Below are 22594 nucleotides of genomic sequence, written 5' to 3'. Positions count from 1 at the left end.
CAAAGAAGGAAACGTCCTCACCAGCCCCCTCCCTAGGGGCAGAAGCACCAGAGGAGGACCAGGGGATAGTACACACACACAGACTCAGAATTACTTTACTCAGGAGGGAAGACCACGGCCTAGGGGCTAGGAATGCCCTGAGGCCCAGTTCTTACAAAGCCTAGACAGCTCCTGGGAGAAGAGAGGCTGCCCCTGTGCCAGAAAGGCCCAAGCCCGAAGTCTCACAGGCCTACAGGAAAAGCCTCACCCACCCAGTGTCAGAAGTCAGGCTCAGGCGGCAGCTACTGAGTCTTGCAGTCCCCGTCACTGCCGTGGGCTGTCTTTACCTTCTTCAGTTCCTTCTGCAGCTCTGACTCAGCTACCAGGACCTCCTTTGGCTTCTGGTACTGAGGATGGAGCAAGGAGAAGACATGAATCAATCATATCACCCCTTTCAACACATAGCCTCCACCCAACAGACTCAGGGCCCCCCTGTCCCCTTTCTGGCCAAACCACAAGGCATGTGGGATCTTAGTTCCCCAACCAGGGATTGAATCCATGCCCCCTACATTGGAAGGCAAAGTCTTAACCACTGGCCCACCAGGGAAATCCTCCTGCTCCCTTTTATTCAAAGACGAGGGAATTGAGGCCTACAAGGTTGAATGACTTGCTTAAGGTCACGTGGGGGTAGAGGTAGGCTTTTGGACCTTTTAGAGCCCCAGTTCTGTGGATCTCACCCCTCCCCATCACCCTCTATCCAGTTCCAGCTGTGATTTTAAAATCAGTCTCCTGAGCCCTCACCCGCTCATCCCACTCTGTTGGAGAGGCCTGTTCCCTAGCAAGCATACCCCAGGAGTTGTTGGGGCTGAAACTGAGTAAGATTGAAAGTGGGCAAAAGAAGGAGCCTTTCCCTGACACAGTGGCCAAGAAGTCTGAACGAATCTTACGGAGATAATGAGAGTGGAGTTGGCATGAGCAAAGCTCAGTGAGGATTCATCCAGAGGTAGCTGGTATCTTTCTAGGTCAGGAATGGAGAACTTCTTGTAGTACCTGTGGGGACACCAAGAGGCCGTGAGAACACCCAACATGGGGACCCCCACAGATGGGCGTCAGGCCCTTTAATGCCAAGCTTCTATACAGTCCTCCCCACCTCCCAGCCAAAGAGGAAGAAGGGAAGCCAGTTAGAAGGCCAGTATTTTAGAGCTTAGTGACCCTGGAAAGAAGAGAATGAAAGGCCTTCTGTCCAGTCATAATTCCTTGATTAGACCAGGGGTTACAGTGACTCATATTTCAAGTTTAACAATCCCAGAGGCAAGTGGAAGAAGCCTCTTGGGAAACACAACTGGGTCAGGCAAGCCCTACCTCCTCAGCACCCCAAGAAAACATATGTCTGCAAACAAGGAACAGAATAAGGACATCTAAGGCTGTCTTCCAGAGCTGGGGACTGATAGTTGGCACTTACATGGCACTTTACTGAGGCCCTCTGCTACCTCTCTCTCTTTTAGGGGTTAGACTGACTCCACTTGGAGGCCAGAGAGGGAAGTTAATCCACAAGGAGAAATCTCCCTAAGAGAAAAAGCCATGTGACTCATCACAGAAGCCAGATCTCTGAGGCTCTGGCCTACTTTGCTGACCATAAGACCCCACTCCATTTTCACATATCACACTTGGTCCCCCTCATCTGCAGGTGCCAGTCCAGAGATTAATGATCCTTTTCAATTCAGTTCAGTACAGTCACTCAGTCGTGTCTAACTCTTTGCCACCCCATGAACCGCAGCACACCAGGCCTCCCTGTCCATCACCAACTCCCGCAGTCCAGCCAAACCCATGTCCATTGAGTTGGTGATGCCATCCAGCCATCTCATCCTCTGTCGTCCCCTTCTCCTCCTGCCCTCAATCTTTCCCAGCATCAGGGCCTTTTCCAATGAGTCGGCTCTTCACATCAGGTAGCTAAAGTATTGGAGTTTCAGTTTCAACATCAGTCCTTCCAATGAACACCCAGGACTGATCTCCTTTAGGATGGACTGGTTGGATCTCCTTGCAGTCCAAGGGACTCTCAAGAGTCTTCTCCAACACCACAGTTCAAAAGCATCAATTCTTCGGTGCTCAGCCTTCTTCACAGTCCAACTCTCACATCCATACATGACAACTGGAAAAACCATAGCCTTGACTAGACAGACCTTTGTTGACAAAGTAATGTCTCTACTTTTTAATATGCTGTGTAGGTTGGTCATAACTTTCCTGCCAATGAGTAAGTATCTTTTAATTTCATGGTTGCAATCACCATCTGCAGTGATTTCGGAGCCCCCAAAAATAAAGTCAACCACTGTTTCCCCATCTATCTGCCATGAATGATCCCTTTAGTTGGGGCGGAAGGGAAACCCTGGGACTTAACTGGCAGTTTAGTGGTTAAGACTTTGTGCCTCCAATACAGGGGTGCAGGTTTGATCCCTGGTCAAGGAACTAAGATCCCACATGTGGAGCGGTGCACCCAAAATTAAACAAAAACAACCACCCAGATAGCAACATCCAACCCACAATGTCTGTAACTGGACTTTGCAGGAAATTTAACCTCCTTTACCAAAGAGGAAACTTGGGCTCAGAGAGGTGAATTATCTTGCCTGGTTTCACAGCCAGTTAGTAGGGTCAGATTAAAGTTCCCCAATCCTGGTCTTATTACATTGGAGCACAAAGAATGGCCTCCTCATCTCTAGCAACAGGCCCGTCTGGCATTTTCCTTGGTGGAAGTGTGACCTAGGCTCTGGCTGGTGGCTGCCAGACCTGTCAACCGGGCATGGCATCAGTGCTGCCACAAGGCTGTGGCCTGGGCAGAGAACACTGCAGACAGGTACACACACACACAAGTGAGGGCCTGGAGAGGGCTGGGCTTTTAATACTTCAGAGGGGCCTGGTCCTTATGGCAGCTCCCCCCAGTCCACTTCAAAAGCCCTGATGCCCTGGGGACTCAGAGTTGACATCAAGGCAGCATTTCTGCCCTGTTCTCCCTGCTGAAATCCCTTGTTCAGTGAAGACTCTCAGGGCCCCCTCTCCTCCCAGGTTCCTCACTCCCGCCAAGGTGCTGGGACCCATGGCAGGGAAAGAATGTTTACTTAAAAGCTGACAGTTCAAAAGGAGTGGGGGTTGGGGGATCCTAATGGCACCACAAGTTTGCTTTATTTTCCAAAGCTCTGCCCCAGGGAAAGGCGATCCATCTGCCTGCAGACCGGGATGGAATGTCGGCCTCATCCTCCTCCTAGCCAGCCCAGGCTGAGGGCTCTTCCTGGGGCCCTTGGTCTGGCCAGCAAAGGTGGCAGACACTGATAATAGGGAGGGAGTCAAAGGTTAAACAGCGGAGATTAGATGAACACAAAGGCTTGTTAGGAAGTGTTAACATCTTCCCTGCAAATATACACAAGCAGCAGAAGCGGGAGAGACACAGCCTGGCACACACGGCTCAGCTGAACTCAGTGGGCCTGTGTAAGGCCTCGCTGTGCAGAATGTGGTACGTCCTTAATGCCTACCTGGCTGTGCTCCTGATGGGCAGCCTTCAAGGGAGCAGGAGGCATCTACTTTCTCTCCTCAAGAAACAGCTCACACCCCCTTATCTCCATCCCTGCCTTGGGATTTGCCTTGAGAATACCATGGTCCACCTCACCAGCACCTGGACTACAGAGGGACCTACTGGGCTTCCAGGAAAGTCCAAACGCCCAGCCTCTGGCAGCCCTAGGCAGGCAGCAAACATTTCTTAGGCGTCAACTGTGTCCCAGAGCTGTGAACTGGGGCTTTAAGGATGAAGAAGCAGCAAGGCCATATCGCTGCCTGAAATCTTGTGTTTCTGCTGAACGCTAAGCCTTTATAGTGGGGTAGTCCCTGGGCTTTTAGCTGATGTGCAACAACCCCCATTCCCACCTGCCTTCACTATCCTCGGTCTCAGCCACATGTGAGAGGTGACATTTATGAATTCTAAATCTGTGCCAGGCACTGTTCAACATGCACTGACTCCTCAGAACAATGCTCTCGGGTTGACTGCTTCTGCCATCCTCTTTTACAGAAGAGGAGACAGGCATAGGCAGGTCAGGTATCTTGTCCACGTCATAAAACTGGTGAAGGGAGATGCCCTTGTTACAGTGAGAATCCCCTCAACCTCCTGACTCCTCTATAGCTCTCCATTCTCACCTCAAAGGATCAGACCGTCTAGGTTCCAAGGATGGGGCAGAGATGGGGGGTGGTCTCCCCCAGGATTCAACCACCAGGTAGGTCTCCTGAGCACTCCCTCTAACATGGAGTGGCCTGCCTTTCTGAATGGAAAAGTGCAAAGATGTATGTGGAAGTAAGGGCTCTCAGGAAGACTGCTGGCCCCGCCCTGTGACTCTGGGCAGGCCACTTAACTCCTGGGCCTGTTTCTTCCTCCAGATTCCTTTCTCAAATAATATAGCTGCCTCAGATGAACTTTTAAGTCACTGGGAACAGAACAGGCTAACCTGGTACCTCTCTCCAACCTGTGCAAAAAGACAGCTCCTTCACTCTGTTTCAGAGATGACCTACTGCACTGCATCACTCTCTGTCTCTGCTATATTCCCTTTCCCATTCCCAGTCCCTTCCCAACCTGTTCTCCCTTGCAGTGAGCTGAGAAAGGGTGCAAGAGACCAGGCCTAGAGAGAGGGGCTCTGAAGGAAGCTGAAAGTAGAAGCAGAACGGCGTGGAGTCACGTGGGCTGGGCCCCACAGACCTCCTGTGGGTGCTCTGCACACCTGCACACAGGCTCGGCCAGAGTGGTCGAGGGAAGCCTGTAGTCAGTCTGTCCCTTAGAGTGGGTGTGTCTTCCCTTCTTGCTTAAACATCAACACTCCGGACAAACTGGTCACCACTGCCTATAATGCACATTGACATATTTAAGGCTCTCAGAAGTCCTACCAAGGAGAAACCCATTTAATTCAGTTTCCTAACATTTGACCAGAGAATTCTTTTTTCTAGAGATGCCTATTAACACTCCCAAAGAGTTAGTATTACCAATGTCAAATCAGCCAAACTCTCTTCAGGCTCCAATTTCCTCAGGCCGGCCACAGGGCTGAGTACAATATACAATTTTCTAATTCCCCAAACAATCTATGATGTACGCATGAGTATTCTGTGATAGATGAGGAAACCTTGCCCCAAAAATGCTATGATTAATACGTGGCAGAGGCCAGATTCAAGCTGACATCCTCCTACTCCACGCCCAGCTCATTCCACTTAGAGCTGCCAGCTTCTAAGGCTGAGGCTCAGAACCTTCTCTCTCTACAAGCATTCTTATTGGGAACAGATGATGCCACAATCAGATCCTAGAAAAGCACCTTCTGCCTTCCCTGGTTCATCTCTTGCTATTACCTGAGGCCAAGGACATAATTCATTGGAATCAATTCCATCAAGAAAAGTGGCAAACCCAGTTTTTCAAGGACTCTGGCTTTTATTGATAACCATATTCCAGAATATTAGAATCAGGGCAGACATGGAACCTTCAGGTGAAGGACATCAAATCAGAAAAGCCACAGTGTGGTGGAAACTGCAGAGGCCTGGGCATTAAAACCGTCACCATCCCCTCCAGTAAGTCAAGTGCATCATGCTGACTTTATAGATATTCTTACGGAATCGTTCATATACAGCACAAGAATAAAAATACATACCCTGTCCACCACTGGATGGTGTGATGATCAGAAAATAAATTTTTACAGTATCTTGAAAAAGTTAAACTCTGCTCAAAGGAATAGCCATTGAGTTGTGTATATTTAGAGGAAGTAAAGGTACAGGACATGTTACTACTACAAGTAGAAAATGAACGTGCCACTAGGCTCAGGAGGAGCCGGTTGAGGGCTTAACAGCCTCCCCTGCCTTCCTCCCAGCAGAGGGTCCCGAGGCTGTGCTGCTCCAGGCTGGGCTGCACTGACGGAGATCTCAGTGCAGGCCCTGAAGTGAGCACTCACATACTCTTCTCCCCTCTATGGGAATCCTATCCTGGTCCTGCTCCCTCTGGAGGCACTACTCCCATCCCACCTGGCTTCCCCGAGCAGTTCAGCAACATCTCCCCTTGCCCGGGGCGCTGGAGTGGAGCGCCTGGCCAACAGTGCCACCTATGGTTGGATATGTGCAGGAGATGGGACCCAGAGGACCGGCCTGCAGATGAATTTTCTGGTGAGCTAGCTAGCCTCTCTTCTCTTGTTCCTTGGTAATCACATTTTTGCTTGATATCTATATTCGACAGTGACCTCTGGGGGACAAAAGGGAGGCAGCAGCCAGCTCCACAAACTGCTGGGCTGCAGATTCAAGTGCTATCAGAAGCACTTTTGTTCCTAGTTTGGACCCAGGGCCTCTGACGCCAGGGAATGCTTGCTGAAGCATGGAGTTTGTTTTCCTAAAGGCAATTTCTCTGTTGTCTGAAATTGCTAAATTCTACTTTAGGCACTGACTCCTGTTAATGATGAGAACAATAACGGGAATAAACTGCCTTTTATCTGAGGGCTATAAAGTGCTTTACAAACGCAAACCCTTATTATTATGACTTTATATTTATAGACAAGGCTCACTTTAGGGGCTGCTGGCTGCATGTACAGCAATAATCCTGAAATTAATTCATTCATCTCCACCCCTTCCCCACCCCTTAACCCTGCCAAAGTGATAGGGTATGGGGGTCAGAGAGGAGGGTGAACCCAGGGCTGCACTAGGGGAGCCTGGGAACCACACTGCTTCCCTGTGGCATCATGGGCCTGAGAGAGACGGGAGGGGAGGCTGGCACCACACTGCCTGAGAGGATGGACAAATACTGGGTCCTCCTTACTCCAGGTAAACCAGAGGGGGCATCTCTGGCCTAAGCTGAGCACCCCATGAGACATGCTGGGTAGCTTCACAGTCTGTGGACTATTAACTCATAAAACCTCCCATCTCAATGCCCTAAATCTATTTCATGGGAGTTGGTCCTACACTGCAGTCCCTCTGACTCAGTTCACAACCAAGTCATTACTGGGCTTTTCTCTTCTGTGGTCAGTCAGAGCTCCAGAAACCCGAACGAGATCAGTGCATTTCCAAGATAATCAGCCCAGAAGCAGCCCCGCCAGGATCAGATCTCCACCTCGGTTACCTTCTGTCCCCTCAACCTTAAAGTTTGCCTGCCCCTAGCAGACCATGAGAAGAGGAGGAAAAGGGCCGTGAGCACCCTCTTTGAAACATCATGCAAGAGACTTCCAAGAAGCACCCACTCCCTGTCCCTCGAGGGACACCCCCCTAGGGGGTTGGATCAAGTTTGCTGCTCCCAAACACCTCTGTAACTGCCACCTCAGACAGGTGTGCCTTCCAGGCTCTGGCTCCCTGCCAGCCCCAAGCTCATCATGGACTGGAGCCAGCCAGAGGTCAAGGCATAGTAACCTTACAGCAGAACCACCTAAGATCGCAAGTCAGTGGCTGGGTGATTTCCTCATCCCCTCATTCATCCAACAAATGTTTACTGAGCTCCAGCATACGCCAAGTACTGGACCAGACACTCATTGTTCAAATTTCCCTGCCCTGATGGAGCTGAGTACAATATTCAAGCTGGTTCTGATTACAGTATTCACGGGCTGAAGAGAGAAAGCCCTTCAGCTTTTAGTACTTACTCTAGGGCTGTAGTAAAGCCCTTCTGCCTCTCTGAGAGCTGGAAGAGGAGGCTGCTCTATCCTCTGGGGTGGGGAACCATCTGAGTCCTAACCCTAGGTCAAACCCCACCCCCACCTTGCTCATACACAAGTAGGCAGGTGCCTACCATGCCACTTACTTTTTGTTGGTTGTTCTGACGACAACACAGCGCTCCTTCTGGTCCACACAGACGTTGTAAACGTCCTTAGGGTACGGCAGGTTTCGAATTCGCCACTGGAAACTCATCTTGGTGTCTTTGCGCATGAATATGGGCTGCAGAAGGCAAATCCAATTCAACGACTATTCTTGGAGAGGGGTAGGAAGGGATGGCTTCCCTCCATAAAGCTCTACCCGGGGACACAATGGGAGCGCCTCAGCTCTCGTCTGAGGCTTCCACTGCTGTGACCTATGAAGCCTGGAGCCCCTGCTCTGGGATGACTAAGCCAGAACCCTTTGGGTATCCATTCAAGGGAACGTGTCCAGGTGGGCACACTGGAGATGAGGAGGTGAACAAGACATGGTGGCTGCCCTTGAGGGCTAGCAGCCCACTCCCCCAGCCTCCCCAAGGCACCTGACAGACAGACATACATTGGCATTGCTTTCCGTGATGAGTTCAGGCCCCAGGCTCCCTGCTCCTGGGAGCGCTGGCTCTCCCACCTCAATCTGCCACTGGCCCAAGGCTCCCAGGGCACTCTTCATACGCCACTTCCTCACTGAGGAGAGAAGGAAGCAGTGGGATTACGGGGAGGAAAGGTGTTCTGCTCTCTTCTGCTGAATCACTGACATCACTTTTATCCTGTGATGGATAAAAGTGGGAGTGACAACCCTTCACATTAACTTTATCCATCTGAGCAGGGACCTCACAACCCCTGAAATCTCAGGAGAGCATTTCAATATTAGACAATTTGTAAAGAACAGATCGGGGTGCCCAGACAGAAAGAATTAAAACAAAGCTATGAAAGGTGCCAAGTGGAGTTCAGAAACCCCCAGGTATGACTTCAAGCACAGGGATGATGTGAAGGTTGGGAAAAGGGTGGCTACTAGTAACACGGAAAATATGGATCCCAAGAAGCCTGAGTTGATGTGCATTCTTCCTTCTAAAAACAGGCAAGGGAAGAATGAATTAAGAGTGTGAAAGCTGATAAGCAGATTTGTCTCATGACTCAGAAAGTCCAAATTGAGAAGTTTACTCATTTCAGGTGTACCTGGCTTAAAATAACATCCCCACAGTTGTGTTTACAGGAAATTCTAGGCACACACCACATTTTAAATGTATTATTTATAAAAGATCTAACATAAATTTCTTATAGAGTGGAATCATCCTTTTATAATGCAAATAATCATTTCTATTTTACAGCCCAGATGTTTGCATAAGAATGTTTTTTTCCGGTAAGGCCCACACTTTTATGGAAATTTTAAGTGAAAAGTCTAGTGCAGCAGACACTGAGAGCCCCGCTGGGATGCTCAGGGACCCCACCCAGCCCTGTCACAGCCGACTGCTGTCGTCACAGCCGACTGCTGTCAGCACGCCCGTGGCCACAAGGGGCTTTCCCAAGCGCGACCGCTCGGCTCCTTCCGTCCCTGAGGCAATGGGGGTCTCCCAGGTGGCCAGCAGCCTTCCTGGAGCTGCCATGAGGAGCTGAACAACTCAGAAAGCACCCGGTGTCCTGTGGCGGTTGCTCCTTTTCTGGGCCGGGGGGTGAGTGCGATTCTCAGGATGGGTTTCTTCTGAGTAGCTGTGCCAAACCCCAAACACCCTCCCTGCTCTAAGTAAGGCACACAAGCTGAACACAAAAGTATGCTGTAAAGTGAGGATTTTCCCTTGAATATGTGCTTTTATAAGGTCTGCTGAATTCTGCAATGTGATTTTATTACGTCTCAGGGCCAGAAACTCTCCCTAGAAACACATTTCCAAGTTTATAATGAAAATTAATAAGGAAGAGTAAAACTTGGAAATATGCTTTATAGGCAACTTTTTTTTTTTCCTCACAAATACTTCTCTCTTAAGTGACTGGACTGTGACTAGAAGTACATCCAAATCTATTCTCGTAATACCTTGCTTAACTAGGAAGCCAGTCTTCTGGGTTGCAGCCTTCTTACAAATTCAGAAATGACAAACGCCTCTAAGCGCGACTTACTGTGACAGACCCATGTATCTCACGCTATACTGTAGAAAAGATCACTCCCAGATTCTTACTTGGACATGTATAAAATGCTATGTGTAGAATAAGGCAGGAAATTAATTTTTTCCCAGGCATACTGACAACAGCATGATGGGATAGCTCACAGAGTACAGAGTCAGAACTAAAAAGCATGTGGGACCATTTGGTGTGAGGGCAAACAAGCATCCTTAGATCCTGATGTAAGAGCAGTCAAAACAGAGCTTAAAGGTGGAGGTTCTTTTAGAAAGCGTCTAGTCCAATGCTTCTATCTTTCAAATGAGCAATAGCATTCTTCCCTGCCTGCTCTCCTTCAACCCCTGCTACCACTCTCCAAGGAAGAGTATACAGAATTACCAAGGCTCAGAAAGAGACACTCACTTGCAAAATCCAGAGGTAAAATTCACGTCTCCTAACTCCAAGACCAGAATCTAAATCATTAGTAAATGGCTACCTTGTATTCTATAAATATTTATCTGTGCTGTGCTAGGTCTCTTCAGACGTGTCCAACTCTTTTCGACCTGGTAGCCAGCCAGGCTCCTCTATCCATGGGGATTCTACAGGCAAGAATACTGGAGTGGGTTGCAATGTCTTCCTCAAAAACATTCAAAAGCATATATGATATTTTTAGTTTAAAAAAAAAAAACTTTTTAAAATTTTAGCATTTAAAAGAAAAGCTTCAATTATTTGAAAATTTAATTTCTGAAAAACACTTGATTATTTGAGGCTGGACAAGTGAGGTGTCCAGTGATCATGGGCCTTGTTAAATCACGTGTCCTGAAACACAGTGCCAGTGTGGCCAGGAAAGGCAATTCTGATCTACTCTTTAATCTATGGAATAATTGGGTTTGGAACAGACACGTTCCCCAAAAGGAACCTAAGGAGATGGAAAGTTAGCTACTGGTTTCCTTACTGCTGGCCTTTAAAGCCACTCAGGTCACAGAAAACTTGGACCCTTGGCTGTTTCACCGTTTTTAACACCTTGGGGTTAAATTCTTTGCTAGAATATGAAGAAGGTCTCTGTACTCATTCCCCCGTGAGATAAGAGCCAATACATGATTTTTGGTGAAGTCCTTGTTATTTCCCCCATGGCTGTGGGCGTGGATGCACACAGGCAAATACACGCTTCGTCCTGTCTCTCTCGTCCTGTCTTTGTTCCTGAACTCAAGGACAGCTCCTGCGGCAGCAGAAGCCTGTTTCCACCTGCTGTCACTCTGATTTGATTATATGTTAAACCCAAACTGGTGTGTGCAGGGCAGCTCCCCGGGACGCTGTCATATCTTCCTGGCTGAGCCAGGGCCAGTCCTTGGAAAGGAGACTTTCAATGACCCTGTAAAGGGTCTGATGGGGAGTATATGAAGAAGGCGGCGCCTGGGGCCTTTTTCCTAAGTCAGCAGGAAGCAGGCTGATGTCCCTGACTGCTGAAAGGAGGCCCCGTCTTTCAGGTGGGCTGGAAAGTAGAGGTCCTAAAGGCCTCCTTCCCCAGAGCTCCCAGCCCTGGCCCACTTCCAATGTGGATAATTACATTCCCCTTTCCTAAATACTCCCTGCAGCTTAAACTGGATGCAGGGTTCTTCTTTCCTGCCCTAAAACACTGCAACATTGCTATGTGGCTATTAAACAGCTGCCACGTCCCATCCCTGAGGAGGCTGAAGGGAATCGAGTGGGTCATTTATAAAGCCGGTGAAGTGCTTGGGGATGAAAGTGCTCAATATCCTCCAAATGCAGCCTGGGGTGGTTAGGCTGGCGGTCAAATACCACAGCAGATTAAGCCGGTAATCCGAATGTAATCGCTGGGGGATGGCCTGCCCTTCAGCCTCGGCCCCCCTGGACATGCTGTGTTCTTCTAGGGCTGGTTTGATGTTCCGATCATTGTTATGGGGCCCTTCAGTTTTCTTTTCTCTATGAATACACATACAGCATTCATTGTGGGGGGTGGGAATGAATAGCATTGAGCGGGCAGGAAAAAAATATGACACTACTATGGTTATTAACACCGACTGGAAGGGGTCTGACCCAGACAGATGCACTATTGGTAATTCTTTCTATAAATTACTTTCTGGGTTTTTCAGACAGAAAACCAGTTGACCAATTATCCAATTTGTATAATTAGCTGGAAAAAAATAAAAAATGGAAACCATTCCCATTTACAGCCACAAAAACCCTGTCCATATTTTGCTTCAACAAATTCACAAGTGAAAGTCAGTTCAGGCCCTGGGATTATTTATACTTAAAAATTAAAAACAAACAGTATTTTGCAAGCTGGCAGGCGTGGGGTTGGTGGTTGGAGATGAATAAGAAAAGGGTCAGCTGTTCAAAGGGCCCAGTGGTTTGAGCGGAGTGTTCCCCACTGCCCAATCTCTGTCCTGCTCCCACCAGTCTTTACTTGGGCCATTCTGAGGAGAACAAAATTTAGTTAAAAAAACAAAACAGAATGAAATATCCTCAACTCCCAACAGTGTGCTGTTGTGGATTAAAAGCATGGGCTCTTCATCACACAGACCTAGGCTTAAACCCAAGCCCTGTAACTAACCAGCTATGTGATTCTGAGCAAGGTGCTTAACTTCTTGAAACCTGCAGTTTTCCTGATTGTAAAATGAATACAGCAGTACCTACATACCACACTGAGCTATAACGAAGATGGCTGGTGTAAAGCACTTAGCATGACGCCCAATGAAAGTTACAGCATTACTCTCCTTAGGTAGACTTACTCAAACAACGTTCTCCTATGAACCTCCATTTCTGCTTCCTAGAGAAAGGAGTTAGGAGGCCACCGTCTTTCTTGACCTGCCACGAGGGAAAGTGACAGGTTCACGTGGGATGTTACCAATGAAGTAACCTGGGCTTGTTCTTCATTTCAAGTTTTGTCCAAGCACAACTAAGAGGCCTTGGGTTTTACTTGTTTTTATAGCCACAGCAGCAATAGCTTTATTATTCACTCTGTGTGGAGAAGAGTGCCACTGGGGGCTCAGAGAAAGGAGCTGTGGCTAGTCCCTGGCCTGGTGATGGTGCTGGTCAGCCCACGTGACCTCTGCTTTCATAAGCTCATGCCCTGTTAGGCATTCCAAGGCTGTCACCCCCTGGGAGTGCTATAAATTACAATGCATTGTGAGGATATTACTACTGTATTGGTTTCCACCAAATCAGTGTCATATGCTAAACACATCAAGATTTTTTAATAGCACCATACTAAACCAATTGGGACTGGAACCCAAGCAGCTCATAATAAGGAAGGGCCAACACTTCACTTTGCGGCTGAGCATGCGCAGGACACACGTTTTAAGACTGGAGACGAAGAGATGCAAACCCGTGTGATCCATATTGTCAGTTCTAGACATTTATGAGCTGTCAGAAAAAGGGAAAAAGAAATTCCCTCAACAGTACTACCTGTCCATCAGACCCAGGAAGAAATTAAAGTCAAGAATAATGACAAGAAAATAACCCAGCCCATGATTCCATCATTGGTCTTAGCATTTCAGGTGAAACTTAATAAAGAGACCAACTCCCACTGCTGACAGCCTCAGGCTCTGGGTCAAAGAACCAGCCACCTAGCTTCGGGAAGTCAGTTAATGCTGTTATGCATACCTGAGAACAGAGAATGAGCAAATCAAATAATTTCCAGAAATCTGAGCTGGAGCCTCTATTCATGAGCTTATTCTTAGAGGAAAAGGAAGGGCTGCAGGAATGAAAGCGATGATGCCACATAATCACCATTTCTCCCTCCCTCCTCCCTTTGATGCAGACATTCTCCAAGGCGAGGGGCATATTTAACAGAGCTGCCTCTGAGGCAAGGTCAGAAGCTGCTGCCTCTGATTCTTGCTCGTTCCTGATGTGGTTTCAGAAAACAAAACAAAAATTGAGCCAAAAAAGTGCAGGGAAAACTGCCTTCACTTAGCCCACAAGGCTTACTTCCAATTCTACCTTCTCTGTGAAGATTTTCCCAATGGTTTCTCTACACCCCCAATCACACCTTAGAAGAGTTAACTCTCATTCGCCTGGGGGTGGAGTGAGGTTCACTGGTCAAGTGGACACCCACTGCATCTCTGGTGTCCAGCCCTGACCTCGGGTTATTCTTAGGAACAATTCTGCCTCAAGGGCCTCAGTCTGGCCGAGCTCCCACATGTACTTGCTGAGCTTCTTGAAGCCTCAGCTAGGCCTGTCTAACTGTGCTCAGGTCACCCCAAGTGTTTCTAAGGGCCCCTGGGGGCCCCTGTCACTTACCAAGTAGTTCATTTGTCTTCTCATCATATTCTTCAGCCATTTCCTTCCCATCTGGGAACAAATAATGCACCTTTCTTCTCCCTGGGCACAAAGCAAAAGAGGGTCTTATCCCTGGGTTTCCTCTTGCCATGGGCCTTTAGATCCAGAGATCTGCCTGGGAAACACTACAGCCATGGGCATATTAAAAATCTTCCCAGAGCCTCCCACGAACTCCTTGACAACTGTCATCCACCATTACTTTAAGACATGTCCTGGGACTCATCTGCTTTCCCTGAACATGTCCTTGTTCTGCTGATTATTCTACAAGCAATAGCTCTAAAAAAGTGTCAGTTGCTTAGTCATGTCTGATTCTTTGTGATCCCATGGACTATAGCCTGCCAGGCTCTTCTGTCCTTGAATTCTCTAGGCAAGAATACTGGAGTGGGTAGACATTTCCTTCTCCAGGGGATCTTCCTGAACCAGGGATTGAACCTGGGTCTCCAGCACTGCAGGCAGCTTCTTTACTGTCTGAGCCACTCTTCCCAACTGTTGAACTCCTCCTTGCCCTTCAAAATCCAACTGAAATGTCACTTCTACTGGGAAGTCTTCTAACACTATCACTCCTAGCCACCTGGCAAAATTCATCACTTATTTCTTTATGCCTTCTTGGAGCTTTATTCACATCCACAGTGGAGCGTTTATCACATAGTATGATACTTTTAAAAGTATCTGTTTCGAGAATGATGTCGTATTTATGTTTCTCTCCCCAGTTCCTAAAGCCAGGCCTATGTGCTCAGATTACTGAACTGGGTTTCCCAACCAGCAGCTCCCTCCAGCTGTGCCCCTCACTCTGCCGCCTTCTGCACATCTCCATGCCATTCCTGTCACACAGCACATGACATTAGTGCCCGCGCATCTTCCCTATGGCAGTTACCTTGGTTATGGTCTTACATCTGTCTGTGTGAATTCTGGATGATTAGTGCCTGTCTCTTTACTAAGATAAGAGGGATTTTATCCCCTCTATCTATGGTTTCCCAAACGCTAAGCACAGTACTTGGCATATTTTAACAGCTCAGCTAAATATTGATTGAAAGAATAAAAAAACATCACTTCATCTTTCATTGAAAGAAGAGAAGAAATGGATAAAGAAGATGTGGTACATAAATACAATGAAATACTAATCAGAAAAAGGAATGAAACTGGGCCATTTGTAGTGGCCTAGACAGACGAACATCTATTTCCGCTTTATTGACTGTGCCAAAGCCTTTGACTGTGTGGATCACAATAAACTGGAAAATTCTGAAAGAGATGGGAATACCAGACCACCTGACCTGCCTCTTGAGAAATCTGTATGCAGGTCAGGAAGCAACAGTTAGAACTGGACATGGAACAACAGACTGGTTCCAAATAGGAAAAGGAGTACGTCAAGGCTGTATATTGTCACCCTGCTTATTTAACTTCTATGCAGAGTACATCATCAGAAATGCTGGGCTGGAAGAAGCACAAGCTGGAATCAAGATTGCCGGGAGAAATATCAATAACCTCAGATATGCAGATGATACCACCCTTATGGCAGAGAGTGAAGAGGAACTAAAAAGCCTCTTGATGAAAGTGAAAGACGAGAGTAAAAAAGTTGGCTTAAAGCTCAACATTCAGAAAATGAAGATCATGGCATCTGGTCCCATCACTTCATGGGAAATAGATGGGGAAACAGTGGAAACAGTGTCAGACTTTATTCTTTTGGGCTCCAAAATCACTGCAGATGGTGACTGCAGCCATGAAATTAAAAGACACTTACTCCTTGGAAGCAAAGTTATGACCAATCTAGATAGCATATTCAAAAGCAGAGATATTACTTTGCCGACTAAGGTCCGTCTAGTCAAGGCTATGGTTTTTCCTGTGGTCATGTATGGATGTGAGAGTTGGACTGTGAAGAAGGCTGAGCGCTGAAGAATTGATGCTTTTGAACTGTGGTGCTGGAGAAGACTCTTGACAGTCCCTTGGACTGCAAGGAGATCCAACCAGTCCATTCTGAAGGAGATCAGCCCTGGCATTTCTTTGGAAGGAATGATGCCAAAGCTGAAACTCCAGTACTTTGGCCACCTCATGCGAAGAGTTGACTCGTTGGAAAAGACTCTGATGCTGGGACGGATTGGGGGCAGGAGGAGAAGGGGATGACAGAGGATGAGATGGCTGGATGGCATCACTGACTCAATGGACGTGAGTCTGAGTGAACTCCAGGAGTTGGTGATGGACAGGGAGGCCTGGCGTGCTGCGATTCGTAGGGTCGCAAAGAGTCAGACACAACTGAGTGACTAAACTGAACTGAGACAGATCTAGAGTATGTCATACAGAGTGAAGTCAGAGTTAAGAAAAAATAAATACCACATATTAACACATATATGTGGAATCTGAAAAAAATGATATAGACAGTCTTATTTACAAAGCAGACATAGAGACACAGACATAGAGAACAAACATATGGATACCAAGGGGAAGTGGGGATGAGATGACCTAGGAGATTGGAATTGACATATATAAACTATTGATACTATGTATAAAATAGATAACTAATGAGAATCTATTGTATAGCACAGAGAACTCTCCTCATGCTTTGTGGTGACCTAAATGGGAAGGGAATCCAGAACAGTGGAGATACATGTATATAGACAGCTGATTCATTTCACTGTACAGCAGAGACTAATACAACAGTGTAAAGCAACTACACTCCAATAAAAACTTAAAAGAAAACAAATGTTAAAACAATTTCATACCAAAACAAAAGTAACATATGTTCAAAGAATAAAAAAGGAATTCAAGGGCATCTCCGAGACCAACTCTTTCATCTCAGTAGTATAACCCTAAGCATATTCTTAAAAGTGGCTGGATAATTTCCCATTTTTACAGATAGGTAAACACACAGGCAGGCTCCTTAGTGAGTCAGTACCAATGCCCAGCAGACAGGTACCCAGCGTATTCCTGATGAAAAGAGCCCCAAGGCCCTTAATCAGCTGAAGGAGCCACTAGCCAAAACTTGCAACTGCATCCAGTCCACCAAGCCTTTTGCTGTCCATTCACTCCCCGGGACCTTGTTCTTCGAGTCATTCCAAATTTGTACTCTGGGGACCCTCACCCCCAAATTTGCAGGGCCTCTCCATAGGCCTCTTGGTTACACCACCCTTAATCATTTGTTTGGCTCACAGAGCTGGCAGAGGCTGTGCTGTCAGGAGGCGGGTGCAAGGTGCTGTGTGTGAGTAGCTGAGAGTGTCTGGCCTGACCCTCTCCTTCCCTGGAGTCTGGTCGTCGGTGCAGCAGGACTCGGTGCTTACTATGGGCCAGGCGCTGTCCATATTTTATTGCATTTAATCCTCACGATAATCCTATGTGCCTCCAGTACTTGTCTTTCACAAATAAAGAAAATTAAGGCTTAAAGATCATATAACTGGTTCAAGGTCATAAAGCTAGGAAATGATAGCCTGGGCTTAAACTCACTTGAGGCCAAAGTCGAGGCTCTAATAACCATACTAGGGTATCTGTATGAGGCTTTAAGGTTATAAGGATGAACAGTGTTCTAAGGGTTTATTGCTCATATTTCTAGTGAATTACATGTTCAGGATTTGCCTATTTTATTTCAGTATTCATCTTTTTCTTACTAATCTTATTGAGCTTTGTATATAGTAAGCACATGTCACACATGTTGCAAATATTCTCAGTTTTAATTGCCTTTTTGTTTAAAGCAGATTTTCTCAAACAAATGTTTACTTTTTATATAGTCAATTATTTTTTCCTTTGTGGTTATTAGCTTTCCCTGGTGGCTCAGAGGTTAAGGCATCTGCCTGGAATGCAGGAGATGTGGGTTCGATCCCTAGGTCAGGAAGATCCCCTGGAGAAGGAAATGGCAACCCACTCCAGTACCCTTGGCCTGGAGAATCCCATGGAGGAAGGAGCCTGGTAGGCTACAGTCCATGGGGTCGCAAAGAGTTGGACACGACTGAGCGACTTCACTTCACTTGTGGTTATTATCCAGAAGTTGTGCTTAGAATATCCTCCCTTACCCAAGATCATAATATTCATCTATACTTTATTCTAATACATATTTAGGGCTTCCCTCATAGCTCAGTCAGTTCTAAATGCACTCATGTATGTGAATATAAAATGGGATTACCAGGAATAGCAATCATTGAATAAATCAACAATTTTCAACAGGAAAAATAATGATCTATGGAAAAGTGTACTGGGTTCTCATTATCAAGAGAAGTGATTCTTGGTGGGCAGATAGCCATATCCTCTGCCCACTCACAGACACATCAGGAGGGCAGATCTCCAGGAGTGGTCTAACAAGGCATATTCACACATTAGGGTTTGTTGTTTTCTTTTTAAAGTTTTGATTAGGAGTGGTCTAACAAGGCATATTCACACATTAGGGTTTGTTGTTTCCTTTTTAAAGTTTTGATTAGGAGTGGTCTAACAAGGCATATTCACACATTAGGGTTTGTTGTTTTCTTTTTAAAGTTTTGATTAGGGAGAGAAAAAACAAACAATGTTGTTTTGTGATATCACTAACAAAAAAACTTACCAAAATCCTGGTTGATGAAATATTTGTTTGAACACTGTCCTACGACTAAAGGAAGTGAAAGGCAGGAACTAGAATAGATACTTGCACACATGTTCACGGCAGTAGCTATTTACGGTTTAAAAAAAAAGTGGAAGTAACCCACTTCCTTGAGTAATAAGAATAAAAACAAAAATAAATAAGAACAAAAACAAAAACAGAAATAAATAAATAAATAAAAAGACCTAATTAAACTTAAAAGCTTTTGCACAGAAAAGGAAACCATAAACAAGATGAAAAGACAACCCTCAGAATGGGCAAAAATATTAACATTTGGAAACGAAGTGACTGACAAACGATTAACCTCCAAAATATATAAGCAACTCATGCAGCTCAATAGCCAAAAAACAACCCAATCAAAAGATGGATGGAAGCCCTGAATAGACATTTATCCAAAGAAGGCACATACATGACCAACAAAGATACTCAACATCACTATGAGAGAAACGCAAGTCAAAGCTACAATAAGGTACCACCTCACACCAGTCATAATGGCCATCATCAAACAATAAACGCTGGAGAGGGGGTAGAGAGGAGGGAACCCTCATGCACTGTTGGTGGGAATGTAAACTGATACAGTCACTAAGGAGAACAGTATGGAGGTTCCTTAAAAAACTAAAAACAGAACTACCATATGACCCAGGAATCCCATTACTGGGCACATACCTGGAAAAAACTAATTCAAAAAGACACATGTACTCCAATGTTCATCTCAGCACTGTTTACAATAGCCAGGACATGGACGCAACCTAGATGTCCATCAGCAGAGGAAGGGATCAAGATGTGGCAGAGGGGCGTCACTGGTGGTCCAGTGGTTAAGAATCTGCCTGCCGATGCAGGGGACACAAGTTTGATCCCTGATCTGGGAAGATTCCACATTGTCGCAAAGCAGCTAAGCTCAGGTGCCACAGCTAATAAAGCCTGAGGGCGCTAAAGCCTTGCTCCACAACAGAATCTACGGCAACGAGAAGCCTGTGCACCATAACTAGAGAGCAGCCCGCGACTGTTGTAACTATCAATAGAGAAATCCCACGTGCAGCAGCAAAGACCCAGCACAGTCCAAAATAAATCGTTTCAAATGTTTTTTAAAAAAACAGCTGTGGTACATCTATACACTGGAATATTAACCACAAAAAGCAACACAACTGGGTCATTCACAGAGACCTGGATGGAGCTAGAGACTGTCATACAGAGTGGAGTTAGAAAGAGGAAATATGTATTTAATGCATATATGTGAAATATCGAAAAATGGTATAGATGATGTTATTTGCAAAGCAGGGCTTCCCATGCGAATCAGTGGTAAAGACTCCGCCTGCTAACATAGAAGACACCAGTTCAATCCTTGGGTTTGGAAGATCCCTGGGAGGAGAAAATGGCAACCCACTCCAGCATTCTGGCCTGAAAAATTCCACGGACAGAAGAGCTTGGTGGGCTATAGTCCATGGGGTTGCAAAGAATTGGACATGACTGAGCAACTGAGCACACACACACGCTTTTGCAAAGCAGAAGTAGAGACACAGACATAGAGATTAAATGTATGGATGTCAAGGGGGGACTGGGGAGGAGTTGGGAGGTTAGATTTGACATATGTATATATTACAGATACTATGCGAAAATAGATAACTAATGAAAACCTACTGTATGCACAGGAAACTCTACAGAATGCTCTGTGGTGACCTAAATGGGAAGGAAATCCAAAAGCGAGGGAATGTATGTATAGCTGATTTCACTCTGCTGTACAGCAGACACAAATCCAACGTTGTTAAGCAACTACACTCCACTAAAAATTAATAAAATTAATTTTTTAACAAGTGGAAGCAACTCAAGTGTCCACTGACCCACCAGTCAATAAACAAAATGTGGTATATTCATATATACAATGGAAGAATGTTATTCAGCTTTAAAAAAGGGAGGAAATCAAAATTTCCTCATGCAACAAATGACATTTCCTCATTTCCACATGCAACAACATGGATGAACTTTGAAGACATTATGCTAAGTGAAATAAGCCAGTCACAGAACAACGAATGTTGTATACTCCACTTCTATGAGGTCCATGCTGTAACCAAACTCGTGAAGATAGAAAGTAGAATGGTGATTGCCAGGGGCCAAAGATAAGGAGACTGAGGAGTAGTGTTTAATGGGTAAGAGTCTCAGCTGAGGCGTCAGTAGTTAATGGGTATGGAGTTTCAGCTGAAGATGAATGTTTTGGAGACGGATAGTGGCAATGGGGGCACAACCATGTGAATATACTTAATGCCACAAAACTACACTTAAAAAAGGCTGAGATGGTAACTATATGTTATGTACTTCTTACAATAAAAACAAATCCCACTGTCCTATGAGATAATGTTCAAAATCTTTAGTTTGGCAAAGCAGCTCTATCACAACTCCAACTTCTCTGCAATTTCTTTTCATGTTCTACCATTTCCCCTTAACACTCCTTGAGAAAAGGGACCTTTTATTCACTCTTGCATCCTAGCACCCAGGACCTGACAGAGTATAGGTAGATATTACGACTGACTGGGTCAAGGCTTCAGCCTCACTAAATGTTTTGTTATGCCCCTAGAAATCATCCACACACTTGCACACTTCTGCATTTTCACATGTGAGTTACTCTTGGTGGAATAACTATCCCCTCTTCTCCACTTAGCGAACACCTATTTATCCTTTAGGGCCCATGAACATCACCTGTTCTGTCAGATCTTCCTGAGAGAACCATTTTCACCTCTGTGCTCTCATGGCATTCTATAGAAAAGTCCAACTTCTACTTAACACATACACTCTCATTTATTTACCTTTTTTTTCCTGACCACTATGGGAACTCCTGAGACATGTCTTTTTCTATCTGCTCTAGCACACAACCTGACACATAGTAAAAGCATCCCTAAATGCTGCCTGAATAAATGAGCAAATGACCAGCTGATTTCACTTTCCAAGCTTTCTTGACTGGCCTCTACCTGTGGATTTCAGTCCCTGCCAATTTCCTGAAAGCTACAATGAATTCAGACCGAATTCATTCTGGCTGCCAAGTGGGTCCAGGAAGGGACCGTCAAACACTGGCCAATCCTAGGGTGGAAGAAAGTCAGAATTCCATACCCCTGTGTCTACCTCTTCCAGGACCAGCAGGAACGGGGGAAGTGGGAGGGGGTGGAGTGGGGCGGAGGCGTTGCTTTGTCTCCTTTAAAGACCCAAGGAACATTTAGAAGTTCACTTACAAACATAACATTACAAGTGCAAAGGACCTCAGAGATAACAGAGATAATCAGTTCACAGCATTTTACAGATGAGGAAAGTGAGGTTCAAATGTAAGAGGCCAACTGGGGAGCCCACGCCAAATTAAAGGCAAAGTCCTAACTACAGCGAAGGTGTCCTGCGTCTCCATGACACCAGGCAGCTTTCAGCAATAGAATCTCCAGACTGGGGTTCACGGGATCCCAGGTCAGGGTCCACTTTTACCACTGACTGACTGAGGGAGTTGCAGCCGACCTAAAATCTTGGATTTCAGTTTCCTCTTCTGTAAAACAGAGTGGAAAACAGCCTCTCGGGACTGCGCTGAGAAGCAAATGACATAATGAACATGAAAAGGATTATTTATTAGTAACAGAACGCAGAAAGGGGCGAGGTAGTGTGGAGGAAACTAGGGGTGTTCAGAGAAGGGTGTTCCAGTCGCCTTATTTATATGAGCCTCAGTTTCTTCATCTGCAAATGCAGAACTTGCCCTGGCAGGAGGCTGGGACCTTCCAGCCTTACCCTCCGGGCTGGGCCCGTCCCGGGGGCGCCAGCGCAGAGGGCTGGACCCTGGTGGAAAAGAACAAGGTGCTCTCGGGGGAGGGAGGGGGGCCTCCAGTTACCGTCTTGCAGCAGCGCCGTCTTCTCTGCCGCCCGCAGACTCTCCAGCCAGCCGGTCACCGCCATCTTCCCTCCAACGAGCTGCGTGCCTGGCCACTGCCATGGCAACAATTCCGCCTAGGGTCACTTCCGTATGACCCGGAAGATGTTC

At 46.3% G+C, this 22594-nt stretch overlaps 1 protein-coding gene across 1 annotated transcript; it reads right to left on the bottom strand.

Moving 5' to 3' along the window:
* Positions 1-79: 79 nt before the first annotated feature.
* DPCD (deleted in primary ciliary dyskinesia homolog (mouse)) lies at positions 80-22521 on the bottom strand. The gene is made up of 6 exons (XM_012102819.4): positions 22446-22521; positions 14001-14081; positions 8209-8333; positions 7760-7893; positions 927-1029; positions 80-386 (listed from the first exon to the last, which is right to left on the bottom strand). Exons 1-6 carry the CDS (start codon positions 22507-22509, stop codon positions 282-284), a joined length of 612 nt encoding a protein of 203 aa, XP_011958209.2. The 5' UTR covers positions 22510-22521; the 3' UTR covers positions 80-281.
* Positions 22522-22594: the final 73 nt, after the last annotated feature.

The sequence above is a fragment of the Ovis aries genome, chromosome 22, assembly GCF_016772045.2.
Source record: "Ovis aries strain OAR_USU_Benz2616 breed Rambouillet chromosome 22, ARS-UI_Ramb_v3.0, whole genome shotgun sequence".
NCBI lineage: Eukaryota > Metazoa > Chordata > Mammalia > Artiodactyla > Bovidae > Ovis > Ovis aries.
Note: the sequence above shows the minus strand (reverse complement) of the source record. Positions and strands in the feature narration are given on the sequence as shown.

Excerpts from the sequence above, each read along its gene's own strand:
- DPCD (XM_012102819.4), bottom strand. The coding sequence starts at position 22,509 with ATGGCGGTGACCGGCTGGCTGGAGAGTCTGCGGGCGGCAGAGAAGACG. Across the intron at positions 14,082-22,445 it reads GACGGCGCTGCTGCAAGACG|GGAGAAGAAAGGTGCATTAT; the intron begins GTAACTGGAGGC and ends CTTTGTGCCCAG. Across the intron at positions 387-926 it reads ACTCCACTCTCATTATCTCC|TACCAGAAGCCAAAGGAGGT; the intron begins GTAAGATTCGTT and ends CTCCATCCTCAG.